The sequence below is a fragment of the Nilaparvata lugens genome, chromosome 8 (genome assembly GCF_014356525.2).
Source record: "Nilaparvata lugens isolate BPH chromosome 8, ASM1435652v1, whole genome shotgun sequence".
NCBI lineage: Eukaryota > Metazoa > Arthropoda > Insecta > Hemiptera > Delphacidae > Nilaparvata > Nilaparvata lugens.
This window is the reverse complement of record NC_052511.1, coordinates 10825792-10843357: the sequence shown is the minus strand read 5'-3', so window position 1 is coordinate 10843357 and position 17566 is coordinate 10825792. Positions and strand designations below refer to the sequence as shown.

At 33.7% G+C, this 17566-nt stretch overlaps 1 protein-coding gene across 4 annotated transcripts in view; it reads left to right on the top strand.

The window, feature by feature from the left end:
- The first annotated feature begins 3889 nt into the window (after window positions 1-3889).
- The window catches only part of LOC111046799 (homeobox protein abdominal-A homolog), a 132294-nt gene continuing 118617 nt past the window's right edge, over window positions 3890-17566 (top strand). For 2 of the 4 annotated variants that reach the window (XM_039433900.1, XM_039433899.1), the window contains exons 1-2: window positions 3890-4897; window positions 16933-16965. In XM_039433900.1, coding sequence (XP_039289834.1) covers window positions 4285-4897; window positions 16933-16965 — 646 coding nt within the window. In that variant the 5' untranslated portion in view covers window positions 3890-4284. The remainder of the gene's footprint in view (window positions 4898-16932; window positions 16966-17566) is intronic. The other 2 variants (XM_039433902.1, XM_039433901.1) reach the window with 2 other exon arrangements.

Below are 17566 nucleotides of genomic sequence, written 5' to 3'. Positions count from 1 at the left end.
AATCTAACATGGAAATTCTTTTTTGCAGGTAGGAGATGTTCATTCCTAGAATTTACAGCAGCCATAGGTAAGTCAGCTCCAAAATATATTTGTCAAGCAGTTTTCAAATTTGTTATATTCCCAATTGATTCACATTCTCTACATCATCAAATTCCATTTTACCCTGACACATATAATTATAGTGGGGCATTATAATTAGAGTTATGTTTAGTATTAGCTACATTTCTATGTATAGTATAATAATCATGTATATGTTTTGTCAGTAAACTCCTCTGATTGCATTGGCAATCATAGAAATTATTATAATTATTATTTAAATAAATATTATGATAAATTTATGTTCAAGTCATCACTGTAACACTTAAATAAAACCAAAGATAGGAATGGTGTCAACTACACCTGAAATATGACAGTGGAAGGTGTAAATAATAATAATTTCCAATGATTGTCAATGATTGAGTTTGTATTCAAATTTTTTTAAATAAGTGCAATATTTCTAAAGTTTTTAATTTATTGTGATACATTCTGTGATTCATTTAGAGTATAAAACCAACCTTCAAAATTCAAAATTTAAAATCATCATTTCTGGACCAAAAATCAAGTGACGAAGCAATGTGTGATTATATAACCTTATCTTTCGGACAACATTAACATTTTAGAGAGAAATAGTACAGGCTTAGCCTAGTTTTTCCTCCAATGTCATAATTGTATTATGATTATAGTATTTAATATAGTATTTAATTGCAACCAGAAGAGTTTATTGACAAAATGATAGAGATTTTTAGCTTCATAGATCCATGAGAGATTATTGTTTCACTCATTCAATGAAAGGTGCTTTATTTCGTATGTTCAAGCTAAATCAAGTAAGACAGTAGCTGTATAACCTTCCATTGTTCCTTTGAATCGTCGCTTGATGTGGTTTTGGAATGGGATTCTAGATGGCATCTCTAAGGGCCGTCTGTATTCTCACAGTCCTTACTGTAGGGCCACTCTATTATTGGGTGCTATAGACCAATTTACGAACTAAAGCAGGTAGAAGATAAAGGACAAGTGGCAGATGTGAAAGTAGAAAAAATCGAGGGAAGAATAGAAAACATGGGCGGCAGTAGGGAAGAAATTTTTAAACTGGACGGGTATACGAGAGTAGAGTTTTAGGATATTTTCAATTTTTTTTCTAACAAAAAAAGTATCTTCACATTACACAACGTACACTGAAATACGTCTTCGGAAGAAGTCCTATAGCTGTCCTATCCCCCAACATTGAAATCTACGCTACTTCACAAAGACGTATATCAGCGTAACGTGAAGATACCTTTATACGTCATCATTCCTCATTGGAAAATATATATTTATTTATTTATTTGGTTAGCACAAACAATAAAATGATCGAAAAAGGAAAAAAACAGGCTATTAATTGCCTAAAACCATAGAGAAACGATAGCATAAGTAGATATCCCATGGTATAGGGCGTTTCAAATTTTCAAATTTCAAATTTTTTTTTTAAATTTCAAATTCAAATTTATTCAAGTAAGTTACAATACATTCTGGTTCATACACGAATCTAAAATAAATCACAGTACAACAGCCAATTATGCAACAAATTTCACATATTATGAAAACTTATTAATTACAATGAAGATTGAATGCAACATTAGAATATTGATAATATAGTACTGTAATATAACTACATAAATCATAATGGTGTTTCAACAATGAATGAATGATAATTTCAATGAATGAATATACACCCCACTATATATTATATGTGTTGTTTTATGTCGCAACTTTTACTGTTATCCCAAGCTGATAGTTCACATAGTTCTTTCCTATGCAGCTGTGTGACGCTGGTAGTCTCTCAAATTGTTTCATTCATACACTATCGCCCCAACAAAACAGTGAAAATTGACAATAATCGACAGTAATCGGCTTGAGATAACAGTAAAAGTTGCGACATAAATTCCCTATACCATGGGATATCTACTTACGCTATTGTTTCTCTATGCTAAAACTTTTCCAATTTCCTAATTTAGTTTGAAATTGTCCAAATATTATACATAGGTTATGTCTATTTCAATTTCTACACCAAATCGCAATCTGAGAATATAGATTAGAAAAAACAAACAATTTTAAATTTGTATATAGATTGATAGTAAAACTTTCGTAAAAACATGAAACAAACTTTAAATTCACAAAAAATAAAGAATGAAACCACTTAAATTTTGAACTCGAAAACATCACGTTCACCTTAGCTACATAACAGCTGATAATATAACAATAGTATTACAATCTAATGTACTTGAGTTGAGCAGTTCTGGGATAGGGTGACTATAGTGAGGTCCACGTTATAATGACAGTGGATGAAGATAGAAGAATAGCGATGCCGATTCTCTGCATTAATTAATTATATTTCTACACTGTCAAAAACATAATTGGCATCGTTGTGGACCTAGAAAAGGATAGTACCACCGGCTTCGTCGAATGATTGACAAGGATACCAAAACCAAAGTTGATCAAATACTGTCATTATAACATGGACCTCACTATAGTATAGGGTTATTATATGGAATAGGTATAGCACTATATTCATATATGGAATAGGTATAGGTATACTGAGTTCTGAAAACTTATTAAGAATGACAAGTACTGGCAAAATTGATTAGTTATTGAATTAAGAATCCAAATTTAACATAAAAGGTGGAATAATGTTTTTTATTAATCTATTATTTTTGTTTTCAAAAATATATTTTCTATGGAATATCTGGAGTTTTATTATTATTCGTCATACAGACAACCCTGGAGATTATTTATCGAAGAGTATAGAAGGGATTGTAATTTCAAGCTTTGAGAGTATTAAGCTTCGAATGGGATTAAATGATATGAGAATATAAACTTCAAATATAGAACTATAGTGAGGTCCACGTTATAATGGCAGTGGATAAAGATAGAAGAATAGCGATACCAATTCTCTGCATTAATTAATTATATTTCTACACTGTCAAAAACATAATTGGCATCGTTGTGGACCTGGAAAAGGATAATACCACCGGCTTCGTCGAATGATTGACAAGGATACCAAAACCAAAGTTGATCAAATACTGTCATCATAACGTGGACCTCGCTATAGCTTTGAAGTGCTTAAACATATATTAAAGGGCAAATTTGCCTCTTTAAACTAGCTTTGAAGTACTGAAACAGATGTTGAGAGGCAAATTTTATTGAATATGTAGCTTGAATAAGAGACCTCTGAACAAAGCGACGAGAGAAGAAAGAAACTGATGAATTACAAGTTTGATGAATTCCAGAAGAAAGTAGAAGTTTGAGGGTAAGGAGAGCAGATGAAAGGGAAATTGAATGAAGAGGAATTCAGTGGATCAAAAACTTAGAAATACATTACGATTGTCAAGTATTTATGTAATTTGGTTTCGAAGGACACAAAGAGATAAGTGTAGCATCAGCCTGTGTATAGGGGAGAAAGAAACTGATGAATCAGAAGTATGATAAATTTCAGAAGAGAGTGAGAATTTTAGGATGGGACAGCAGGTGACAAAGAAATGAAATGAAGAGGGATTCAGTGGTTCAAAAAATAAGGATTGGAATGAGGTTTTCGAGTATTTATATAATTTGGTTACGAAGGACACAAAAAGATAAGTGTAGACTCAGCCTGTATAGGGGAGATAGGGAATGCAAACATGGATGGCATGGAGAATGGACAGCGATAGGTTGCTGATAAACAAGGAGAGACTGATATGTGGGAGCATGTGTGAGATGGTGAAACATGGGTTAGGATGGAGTCGGTAGACAAAGAAAGAACGTGTGTGAGATGGAAGTAGTGTGATAATGAATGAGTGAGAGTGACAGAGGGTGTGTTGGTTGGAGTTAGTTGGCGGTGGCGTTCACAGATAGCGCTGCGGTCTCGAAGCGGCAACGAACATGGAGGCGGGTGAGACGATTGATCGAACACAACGAAAAACGACGAGTGAGTTTTGGAATCGACGAAAAAAGATGTGTGCTGGAAGAGGGGAGGGGTGAAGGCGGTGCTGCTCTGTGATTGGCTGAGTGTTAGATGGGTGGGGAGGGGGAGTTGAAGCTGCTCCGGGGTACCCCGGCCTCCTACAAAGGATTCTTGTACACTACTAGACACTCGGTCGTTCCACTAAAACCGTCGACGACTACAAAGGGTGCAAATTCGTCGTTGGCTGATCGTTGACGGCGCCCGTAACAACCGTCCGGGGCCCGCACCCCTCCCGCCCCCGCATATGTCGTCCACCGACCACTGAAACGGACATGAGTTCAAAATTCATCATCGATAGCATGCTGCCCAAGTACCACCAACAGTACCCGCACCAACTTCTCAACCCGGTCATCACGTCATCCTCGGGCTCCACCGATCTGTCACCGTCATCTGCGGTCAACTACAGTCTCACCACCAACAATTCATCATCATCCTCGTCTTCACCGCCCCCGTCTCTGGTGTCCACCGCCTCCAGGATGTACCCGTACGTGGCACACCACCACAACCACCAACAGGCCGTGGCGGCAGCCGCCTTCGCATCGAGCACCGGCTCCATGGTGCCAGGACCCTTCTCCACCCCCAGCAGTGCCCTGGCGGCAGTCGTGGACGCAGCAGCGGCTGGTGACAAGTCGTGTCGCTATACAGGAAACGTGCCGCCCCCAGAGTCGATGGTCAACTACTCGCTGCAACACCACAACGGTGCCGCCTCCAGCTCTGTGTCAGCCGCCTCCGCGACTATGGCCGCTGCTGCTCAGTTCTACCACCAGGCAGCTGCCGCCTCCGTTGCCGCGGATCCGCTGTCCTCCTGCACGTCACAGGTCGCCTCCGCGGCCACTGGACAGCCCATGCCTGACATACCTCGCTATCCATGGATGTCTATTACCGGTGAGTCAATACTCCATCATTCAATGTGTTAGCCTGCTAGATTGATAGGGAATGTGACCCATGTAGACAATATGAACTTCATTGAATGTGTTAGCCTGTTAGTTTAATAGGGAATGTGGTCCATGTAGACAATACTTCATTCAGTGCTTGTTTATAGGGAATGTAATGTGTGGATCGTCATTACTATAAATGACTGTGTTATCCTAGTAGTCAATTAGTCAATAGGCTACTTCATTCAATGTGTTAGCCTGATAGTTTCATAGGGAATGTGATCCAAGAAGTCAATACTTCATTCAATGTGTAACCTGCTTGTTCATAGGGAATGTTATGTGGATCGTCATTACTATATTAGATGTGTTATCCTAGTAGTCAAGTAGTCAATACTTCATTCAAAGTGTTAGCCTGTTTGTTATTAGGGAATGTGATCCAAGTAGTCATAATCCATTCGATATGTTGTCCTGCTTGTTTATAGAGAATGTGTAGATAAAGTAGTGCAGTTGATTAAAACGTAAATCCTTCAATGTGTTCTCAAATGTGTATTTCTAGTCTGTATAGGGAATGTGATCTAAGTAGTGTAGATGTCGGATGTGAATTCTCAATATTTACAACATGCGGTGTGTTAAAGAGTCGACAAATGTGCATTTTGTAGTCTGCATTGATTAATGGGGATTGTGATTTGAGTAGTTCAGTTTGAGTACGTGTAGCCTACTCTATGTATCAATGTAGTTGAAGTATGTGTAACTCACTCTGTGTTAGACTAATTCCATAGTCTTTTTAGACTAATTTCATAGTCTTTTTAGACTAATTTCATAGTATTTTTAGACTAATTCATAGTCTTTTTAGACTAATTTCATAGACTAATTCCATGTATCGTATAGTGGGGGATTTGTTCAAATAGAATACAAATAGTGTCAATACCAACCACTATTGAAATCACTATATCGTCTATATCGGAATCACTACATCCATTGTGTTGCGCTACTGCTCAATATTGTTTGATAGGTGTACAATCTTGTGGAATCCCATTAGTTTAGCTGTCAGATGTGTAGATTGGAGTATTTGTTGATTATTTGGGGGATAAGTTGAATTGTTATATGGTGGGGAATCTGTTAAACAAGTAGTGTAATTATTATCGAACGTTTATAGGAATTACTATACATTCATTGTGTTGACCTGCTGCTGATATTGTGTAATGGGAATTTAATCTCAAAAGAACACATTGAGTTAATATCAGGTTAATAGAAACAGTATAACAACTTATGGTACCCTTTATTATTGAAAACGTATTTAAATATTTCAACGAATAGTTTCGACCATAGGTAATTTTCAAGTTTTTATTGATTTGTACAAAAGTAGCCCATTATGTGAAGTGTTTTTAGTTATCAGATGTTTAATCTAGAGTTTCCATTGAACCGATATGGGATACGCGCCAGTTTTTTAGTTGTCGATTGTGTTTTGTATTGTTCAGTAGCAAATACTGTCTATTAAGACAATACTGTCTTTGTGTTCATTAATGGGGAAAAGTTTTTCTAAAACTAAAACCCAGCCTCTCCATAATCAAGGTTTTGTGCCACCCTGGAAGGGTTGAATAGCTTGAAATCCTCACTATATAATGGTTTTCTTTGAGAGGTTTTTGTTAGGTAAGAGTTACAGGAGAACACAAATAATTGGCCACTTTTTGAATGCTCCACTTGGTAGGCTTTTGTAGCATGGGTAGTTTGTGGACTCAGTGATTGTTTTAGTCTGTGATAGTTCTGTTTGTTGCTGGTAGAGGTTAGTTCAATGGTTTTATGTGCAATTTCATGAGCTATTCATCACAATGTGATTCAATTTGATAAACACCACAGTTTCGACCGATCAATAAAATAGTGTTATTAATTCAAGGGCCTTAGGCTTACCACATGATCAGTTGTGCTAGTAGAAGCTATAGTTTTCATTGTCTTCTAATCAATTTTAGTTCGAATAATATAATAATAAATTAATAAAATGAACTCACTATCCGCATAGAAAAATGAGTTATTTAGCACAGCTCCGCTCTGTACATTACATTGGATGCCTTGTTTCTATTTGTAAACAATATTGACTATTCTCACTAACAATGGTTTCACCTATGAGAAGATCAATGACTTCTACATGTGCCGTAAGATAAATTGGGCTATTAGGTTCTAGGTTTTAGCTATTTAGCTATTCAGGTGTTTGACTAATAGAGTGATTAGGTTTTTCTTGTGTCATCTCTTAATGTTCTCATTTTGTCTGATTTTCTGTCTCTTTGTTTTCATTAAGTTCCAGCTACAGTCAATTTCTGATATTAGTTTTGGAGAGGTGTAGCTTATGAATGGGAATTAATAGTTTATTCTTATACTATTTGTTTGTATTTGATAACAGTTGACTATTCTCACTCTGAATGGTTTCACCTATAAGAAGATCAATGACTTCTACATGCTCCGTAAAAAGAATTGACCTATAAGAGTGATTAGGTTTTTCTTGTGTCATCTCTTAATGTTCTTACTCATTTTGTCTGACCATTCTGTCTCTTTGTTTTCATTGAGTACCAGTCACAGTCAATTTCTGATATTAGTTTTGGAGAGGTGAAGCTTATGAAATGATATTAACAGTTTATAATTATGGTAACTGGTAATTAATTTCTGATTCTAATTCTGGAGAGGTGAAGCTTATGAAATGAAATTAACAGTTTATAATATGCTATCTGGTAATGGAGAGGTTATCAAGAGCATCCCCAATATGGTCTTGGTAATCTACTAATTACCAGATATCGTAATTATTAACCATTAATTTTATCTCATGTGCTCCACCTCCATTTAATGACAATTAATGATAATTGCGACATCTATATTCAACTATAATTGAAAGACAGTCATTATCTTTCGTTAATTACAGTTATGATAATACTAAATGGCGTGATTACATGAAAAATGAATTCAGATAATCAAACAAAGATAGCAATGGAAGAATATAGCTGTATGACATCATCCCTCTAACAAATTGAACGGGGCAACATTCAGCAAACTATTCTATGCAAAAATGGGTGTCCTCACTTGCATAACTTGGGCCGTATATTTGCATGCATAAACAACCATCTCCGAAAGCATTATTATCCATTTCTGTATGCAATTGCCAATGTTATCTGTCGGCTAATTCGTATCCGTGCATAATTCCTATCTTAGTCTGGTTCATGTTCCAAATTTCATGGTACTTACTTAATTCACAAGCTCATCAAATTTGCATATTATCGCCAGGTGTCTTCTGTACAGAATAGATTGTTATGGCATGTCTTCTATTAACCATATGCTGTATACATCTAATAATCTTCGGATAATTTTCAATTTTGTTATCAACTAGGCTGCACAGCTGTAGATTGTTATTTTTGATCTGATAGTATGTCTTCGTAAGGAAACTTAGATTTGATTGGATACTTGGAACTTGTGTTGATCGATTTCATACTCCACGTTACTTGTCAGTTAACAGAGTTCACTTCATATTGTTCTTTTATAATCGATAAATTTTATCACGATTTATGACAGTCAATAACATTATTTTATTTTCACCAACAAATGTCCTCAAAGTCAATTCAAGTTGCTTTGCAATTAGAGCTATTGCCAGCATTTTAGTTTGTATCTTATGTTAATCGATTTCATACTCCACGTTGCTTATCAGTTAAAAGAGTTCACTTCATATTGTTCTTTTATAATCGATAAATTTTATCACGATTTATGACAGTCAATAACATTCTTTGATTTTCACCAACAAATGTCCTCAAAGGCAATTCAAGTTGCTTTGCAATTAGAGCTATTGCCAGCATTTTAGTTTGGATCTTGTGTTAATCGATTTCATACTCCACGTTGCTTATCAGTTAAAAGAGTTCACTTCATATTATTCATTTATAATCAATCAATTTTATCATGATGATAGTCAATAACATTCTTTGATTTTCACCAACAAATGTCCTCAAAGGCAATTCAAGTTGCTTAGCAATTAGAGTTTCATTATTCAAAATTCATAACCCTTCAGGAGATATGACCATTTGAAAATTTAAAAATTTTATGTTTGCAGCTTCATTACTCACTCTGTATAGTAGCTGAGGCTGCCAAATTTGGCTCCGAAATTTCTCATGTCAATCTTTATCAATGGTGCAAATTTCAGCCAAATCTGAGATACTTTTTGTTTGAATAGAATTCAGATGTCTCATTATTTAGTTTGGGAATAGTGTTCCCATTCATCATAAAGAAGCCTAAACTACGTTTTTGAAGCATCATTACAATTTACTGTATGGAGCAAACAATAAATTACAATATTCATAGAAGAAGGAACAAGATATTGTCCAAAACGTCTTCTCCAATCAACTATCAAGCCCTCAAGATAAATATTATTATGATCACATCGCAATGATAAACAGCGATAATTCATAGCTATCGGATTGATAAGCTTCATTAATTGGTAATTCTTTCTCTCACATGAAGTGTTCACACTGAACTGCTCAGTACTCATATTTTGACTGTGTTTATGTTATTCAAAGTAACAGTTCTTCTTCGTTTTATGGAGTACTAAAAATTCAAGACCAATTCTTAATTAGGAATTTCATCAGTGATCATGCATAAAAACTCTTCATAGCTCTTGAGAATGTCGTTACAGACGGAATATCAATCGCAAAGTTAAGCTGCTTTTGATGATGATGACGATAATGTTCATTTTGTCTCATTCGCCTCTGAATTATTGTCTCATCTATGATTAACTTTGTATGGGGTTTGGATTCAGCTTTTTTTAGATAACTCACTAGTCAACTTGATCAATAATTATTCTAACAGTTAAAACATTCTCAGTCCAAATAGAATACTGCATTTTTGATGCTTATACAGCTGATTATTGTAACATCTACTCAATTTCTTGACAAGGTAATGGTATGAAATAGGCTGTCTTCTATCAGTTCAATTTATTTGGTATCAAAAGAATTATTATTTCACTTCAAATATTGTAGAAAATTCTCATCACTCTTGTATAGGAAACAAGAGTGTTTCCTAATTCACTAATTTTCTAATTCCTAATAAGAGTTTCCTGATTTCCTAATTCTCATTACTCTAGTAGGAAACTTATGGTTATTGTAGGTAACTTATTGTCGAAAATCACTCTAAAGATTGGTGTTTTTTTTTTCAAATGAGATGTCACTTTACACTGAAATCACAAAAACTTTCAAATGGCTCTAAGTTTTGTTAAGGCAACAATAATAATTATTATAGGCCTACATAGCCTACTATTTTGATAGTAAACTACGGGGATAGCCGTTCATAATCCACATCATGAATAGGCGAGATGTCACTTTACACTGAAATCACAAAAGCTTTCAAATGGCTCTAAGTTTTGTTAAGTAAACAATAATAATTATCATAGGCCTACATAGGCTACTACGTATTTTGATAGTAAGCTACGGGAATAGCCATTCTCACTCTACATCATGAATGGGCTGTTATTACTCTATTACACCATTGCCCGTTATTATGATCACTCGTTAATGATTGTTATTATTATAACCATAACTCATAATGCCAAAATGAAACATTAATTCAAATGCCTCTTAGTAGGATTTTATACTAATGTTTTTTATTATTAACATTCATTAATTTCTTATTCATGAACAATTATTCATAAAGTCTCTCATTCGAAAATGTGTTACAAATTGAATTTTATTCTTCTTTTTTCACTTTTTGTGTAGTTGAGAAGTTGATATTGTGGTAGTTATTCATATTGAATGAAAAAGACTAAGATATTGTCAAAAAACCACTGATTTATTGATAATTAGAAAGACCGGTTTCGGTTATTACACCATTGTCAATCTCTGATAAACTCAAAGTCAATCTCTGATCTGGTTTATCAGAGATTGACAATGGTGTAATAACCGAAACCGGTCTTTCTAATCATCAATAAATCAGTGGTTTTTTTGACAATTTCTTAGTCTTTTTCATTCAATTTATTCTTCTTCCTTGTGATATGAAATGTGATTTATTTCATAACGAATTATCCTAGTATGAATCTCTCAGTAGTAATAATTATTAATATAGACGCATATTTATCTCTCTTCTGTATAGGCTACCTGTGATATAAATAGAAAGAAAAATAAAAATCTCAGTACCCTTTTTGAATTATTTTATATAGCCTATATATTAATTATTTATATTAATTTACTTAAAGTAGAATTTACTTCATATCACTTGAAAATGGCATCAATGTTATTTATTTATTTATTTACATTGTGTACAAATACTTAACATGAGGAAAGGCACAACAGGCTCATGCCCAAAACTGTCCCATTTCCAATTTATACTATACTGTCCAAATCAAAATGTTGGTTATGTCACTTTCACTTTTCAAAATACAATTTACACTCTTCAATACTCAGATAAACGAGCAAATTTTGAATCTAATAGATACTATTAGAATCTGAAATTAAAAAATCTAGAACAGTAACTAAATAATTATTCGAAAAGTCCAAATTTTGAATGAAACTAGAAATTTTTGAGCTAAAAACTTCTCACTTTATAGAAAACTAGTCTTATTCGTTTTGTTGAAACATGTTGTGATAAAATAATTCAAATAGGGTACTGAGATTTCCATTTCTCTTTCTATTTGGACGCATATTATATGCTTTGACTTTCCATTATATTGGAGTTTGCATTATCCTGCAACTATGTCAGACAATGTAAACAAATTAATAATTCTGGTCACACAGCGTGAATTTTTCACATCGGCTCCAATTGTTTTATCAATCGTCCTGAAAACATTGAGCCTCTCTTTATGGCGGGCCATTCAAATCGAATAGCGAACTGCTTTTTGATGGCAATGTGGCAATAAATGTATAATGTATGGGCCAATAAAACGCTTTTATGCGATATTACATTAGGCATTGCCCGCTTGCTTGGTACTATGACTTTTCAATCTTATCGGCCATAAAATATATCCATCCATTATCGATGAGTGGAAAATATCGCATTGAAACTATCCCCTATAATCGAACCTAACTGGCCTATCTGACTCCTGTAAATTTATACAAATTGAAATTTTTAGTACCGGCTTAATAGCAATGATTACAGATTAAATTTTTCAGCTGAGTAATACTTCCAAGTTGATTCCAAATAACAATGAAATTGCAATGACCAATGGAAATATTGTTAACATCAATATTGTTGATCGTCAATATTACCATTCATATCCACCATCTGTCCAAATAATGGTATTTCTAATGATAGAAATGACGCTATTATAGGCGAGGTGCATCAATTGAATTGCAATTGGAGGAGGAAATTATAGGTAGCTACAACAATAAAATGTTGAAATTGCGCAGCTAAACTTCAACAAATGACTACAAGTACCATGCATAGGGATTTGTATGATAGTTAATTTTAAATTTCATTGTTTTCAATATTAACCATGCCAATAATTTTGCCGTTCCAGAATAGATACTTGGACTTAATTAACATACTACATTTGAAGTTGTAACAATTATTCTGTATTGGAGATTTTCATTTGTAATCTTCAATGATGTTCCGTTATTGGCGATATATATCGCGTGTCTTTGAAATTTGCAGTAATCTTCCCAGGTAGGCCTACACTCTAAAAAATATAATCAAATCTGTAAGAGTATTGCTATTACTAGTAGTTCTGTGAACAGTAGACCTCGCGCTCTGTAAGTTACATTGACCTGTTGTTATGTTTTCTCAAAAATAAATAGATAATTTATCAAATGTCTAAAAAAATACTAAATAAACATAGAGCTTTCTGTCCTATCGTACCGTTACGTGTCATCCCGGAATGTGAGTGTGAGCGCTGTTATCAGGTCTGGCTGTCGTCGATACGCGAAACCTATCAAACCATCAGAAAACATTGTGTTTTCATGACAGCGAAAAATCGGTGTGTTGAAATTAACAAAATAAACTACCATAATGCTGATATCCTACAAACTTCATTTCTCGCTTTTCATGATTTTAGAAATCAATTTTTTTTTCAATAATATTTGTTGCAATTTTAATCATCAGATTCAAAAAGAGAAATGTCAAAAAAGTTTTCTATCAACAACTCCAAACTTGGCCTCAGCTTATAGAAAGATACATTATCAAGAATGTTGGATGTTTTTGAACGGGTAGTATACCTGGTATTTAGGAGGTCCTGGTAGTATTATAGTCCACAAGACAGCTGATTTATGATGAATAATATTCTATTGTCAGATTTTTACGGTAATATTGGCGTTCGATGAAGACTCCTTTTCTTTTTGTATTATCCTTTAAATGCAAAATTTTAATATTGGCGTTCGATGAAGACTCCTTTTCTTTTTGTATTATCCTTTAAATGCAAAATTTTTAAAACCTTATGTATACGTCGACGCCGTACATACGTTAATATTGGTGTTCCTAGGAGACTCCTTTTCCTTTTGTATTATCCTTTAAATGCAAAATTTTTAAATACCTTATGTATACGTCTTCAAAATAGTACATACCTGTCAAATTTCATGAAAATCTATTGCTGCGTTTCGCTGTAAATGCGCAACATATAAACATTTAAACATAAAGAGAAATGCAAAACCGTCGACTTGAATCTTAGACCTCACTTCGCTCGGTCAACTATCAAATACATTATTAGAAGCTGGTGCCTCAAACAAACGCAGTTTCAAATTGGTCCTTTGAAAATATCCTATCAAACTATCAAATCTTTACACCAACACAACATCTTCTTCACAATAAACGTCCCAATATATTCTTCATGAAAATTGAAGCAATATTTTCCAAAATATTTTTGAATGACTTTAATCATAATTCTTCTTTGAAATAGAATGTTTCTGGAGAAGATTCTCAGTGAAACAGCACATTCTCAATGTTATCTTGATTGTTCTTTCTTAATAATGTCGCTCTTAAACTTGGATGACTAAATATAGTAACTCATAACAGATAAATGTACAGTTTAATTCAACTATTGGAAGTAAAGCGTTTGGATGATAACACATTGTTTTAATTACTCTCAATTCAACCAGAATGATTCTACGGGTCCAATGAGTTGTTGAACAACCATGGGACTGCTGGTTTCCCACCCTTAATTATATCCTATTAATTTGGAAGAGTTCCTGACTATCCTACTAATTTCAAACAGTTACTATTATTCTTACGTTCCTTTTAATTCGAAGAGCTATTGAATTCTGACTATCCTTCTAATTTCAGAGAGTTTTTGTATTCTGATTATCCTTTTAATTTCAAAGAGTTATTGTATTCTGACTATGGAATCAATTGAGAGTAGTCGATGGTGTATTTCCGGGCTCCTTTATAGTTACCCTTAGTAAGAATTATTACCCATTAGTTGTAACCCAAACCATAAGGGCTGTACTCAAGCAATAGGGGTCAATCTGAAGATGGGCGGTCTCTGAGCCAATTATTTCATTGTGGCCCATTGTACTAAGAGGCGATTGGTGAAAAAGAGCTCGAATCACACTCGACTGAGGGAGTTTAGAGTCCTGTTAATGGCTGCTTTTACAGATCATAAATGTCATCGTGAAATCGTCTTCGAAGCCTTACAAAAGCTCCGTAAATGCAGTGTCTGTAAATCATTCCGGGTTATCGTTTCGTAATTCCAAACCTATTGTGTGTGTGTAATTTCTTACCAGTATTGGATGTTACTCCTGAGGAGAATCTCAACTCCCAAAACGGAAGCGAGAAGGTGGATGATGGCCAATTGGTTTTCGGATCTATTTCCGGTCGTTGGTAGTCTTCAACGATAGTATAATAGCTATACTATAGTATCCATATAATATTCTTAAGTAGTCTTTATGTACTGTTTGAACAGTACAAACATTGACACCATGTTCTTCAGGTGTGCTATGGAGTGGAGCGGGTTCCTAGACCGGAACATTATGAGAAGTCTATGATTATAACAAGTCTACTTGACTGATGATTATTAACCCTTCTATTACCAAGTGGGGTAATTGCAAAGACCTTAAAGATGCATAGACTCACATGCAGCGCTAGTTTCGTACTTGGAATTGAAATCCGCCATTGAGGGGGCAACCCATAAGATTATTACATACCAATGCCACCAATGCCTTCGTGATCTATAATATTACAAATAAATAATATATAATATCTCGTGCTAAAATACCCCGATGGCGGCCTTCAATTTCAAGTAAGAGCTATCAATGGGAAGGCATAGGCATTGTTGGTCTATATCTCTTTAAGGTATTTGGGTAATTGGACTACCTCAACCCACATTTTGTCAGTTTTTTTGTAGATAATGTTGATATATTCCATTGAAACGTTGAGTACTTGTTAAAAACTTATCACTTTAGTTATTTTATCTCATAAAATCATTCCATTCCTTATACTTCTGGAATTATTAGCAGATATATCCTGGGGGTAACTCTATTACAACACTTGGTATTCCATGTCATGCAATTTTTTGGTATATCTTATCCATTATCAGAATACATAAGATATCAATTTAATGTTCATTTTTTATTTTATTGCCAAACCTGATTCATAATGATAACTTAGAATCTAAATAAGAAGAAATCGCTTTGCTGTAACCATAATTTAATTATTTCACAACATTTTCACTACAACAATATAATAGAATGCTCAATTGTGTTGGCCTGTCAGTTTTTAATTGAAATCCTATTTATCAACAGGAGAAACATATTTTCAATTATTTTAATAGATTTTGTGAAGCATTTGATTGATGAATTAATGGAAAAAATATGAAATAATTATATAAAACAGAAATCTTGTTGGGGTAACCCAGTTACCCCACTTGGTATTTCGTGTATGTAAAAAATGTTGGTAGTGGAAGGGTTAAGGGACAAATGAAGCATTTTTCTACTGGCTTAGTCTGAACAGTATCATGAGCCGTCTATGTTTAAAATTTATCACAATTTATAGTACGTGTGATACAACAATATTATTACTCACATCACTCTAAAGATTTTATTTTAAAACTATAGAAATTGAATATATTATCTTTTATTAAGATCATAGATTATATATCCTTCATAGAATACAACACAATTTGATTGTGATTTGATATAATAGAAAGGGTACTTGATAGCTTTTATTGTGATTCAACAATATTATTAGAAGCACATGAGGTCACCTGATTTCCAGTTTTAATGATGTTATCGAATTGGAAAACCCCAACCTTCCAGTCAAAGCCTATAACGTATTAAAAACGAGACTAGTATAATCTATATAACTTCCAATGTATTTGTATCATATAACTTCCAATTCTAGGGGCAAGGGCCTTATGATGTATTTTTGAAATACAGTAAATCATGAACACGAAGAAATATAAACACAATTTGATTGTAATTTGATATGATAGAAAGGGTACTTGATATAGTTTATTGTGATTCAACAATATTATTATAAGCACATGAGGTCACCTGATTTCCAGTTTTAATGATGTTACCGACATGGAAAACCCTAACCTTCTAGTCAAGGGCCATTACGTATCAAAAACGAGACTTTTATAATATGCAACTTCCAATATCTTTGTATCATATAACTTCCAATTCTAGGGTCAAGGGCCTTATAATGTAATTATAGCAGGAACGATTCTCACCCATACTTCAACTACTGTAGGTGAACAATAGTGCATACTCAAACTTATTCAACCACACGAATTTGTCAATAATTGATTGATTCATAAAATAATTACATCATAAAAATTATAGGGAGAGAAAAAATAAGGTAACCTTGTGCTATCCCTCAATATAGATCAATCGGTATATATGTTTTTTTATGATAAATGGCAGTTCATCAGAGTAGTCCTCAAGCATTGCATGGTTTTAAAAAATATTGCACGACAACGTATAGCAATAACTTTCTATTCCTGCAAGAGCTATTTCATTATTTTACAATTGTAGTTATATAGCATGCCAATTTCTGTATACAATTTGATAATATGGATGACTATATATTTTTTGCATTTTAGATTTCTCTACTTTTCATTTTAATTGAATTTCTATTTATACTGAATGCAATTGTTTATTTCAGACTGGATGAGCCCCTTTGACAGAGTTGTTTGTGGTAAGTTTATGTCTTTTATTTAAATAACTTTTACAGAATAAGTTAGTTATTATGGATATTTTTAATTTTCTGTTTTCATATAGTTAGGGTGGATAATATCAAATCATAGCTTCTTTACAGGTTCAATTGAAATCAAGTCAATAACTACTAGTACACAGGTTACATAACTATCACAGGCTCTATAATTATTCATGTTCAGGCTATAATATGTCAATAGTATGGTACTTTCATAGCTACAGATAAACATTTATTGAGAAGTAAGATGAAAATGAATTCGGAACTGATAATTTAGTAAATGATTGAGATCAATAAAGTAGGAGTCACTAATGCCCGGTTGCAGAGTCGTCACATAAAGTTAGAAACAGGCTGTTAACTCATTCACGAATCCATAAATAGGTATGTTATTTTAAATGGTAGCCTATAACATCACATCATGCTGTTTCATGCAAAAGTGCGCGAACATACTAGTTACAGATCAATCCCATACGCCAACAGAAAAGGTTTCTGTATTTATGAATACATTTATGTAATAAATATAATATGTTATAGATAATAATTATTATCAATGAATTTATGGAACAACAGGAAACCCAGCTAGCAG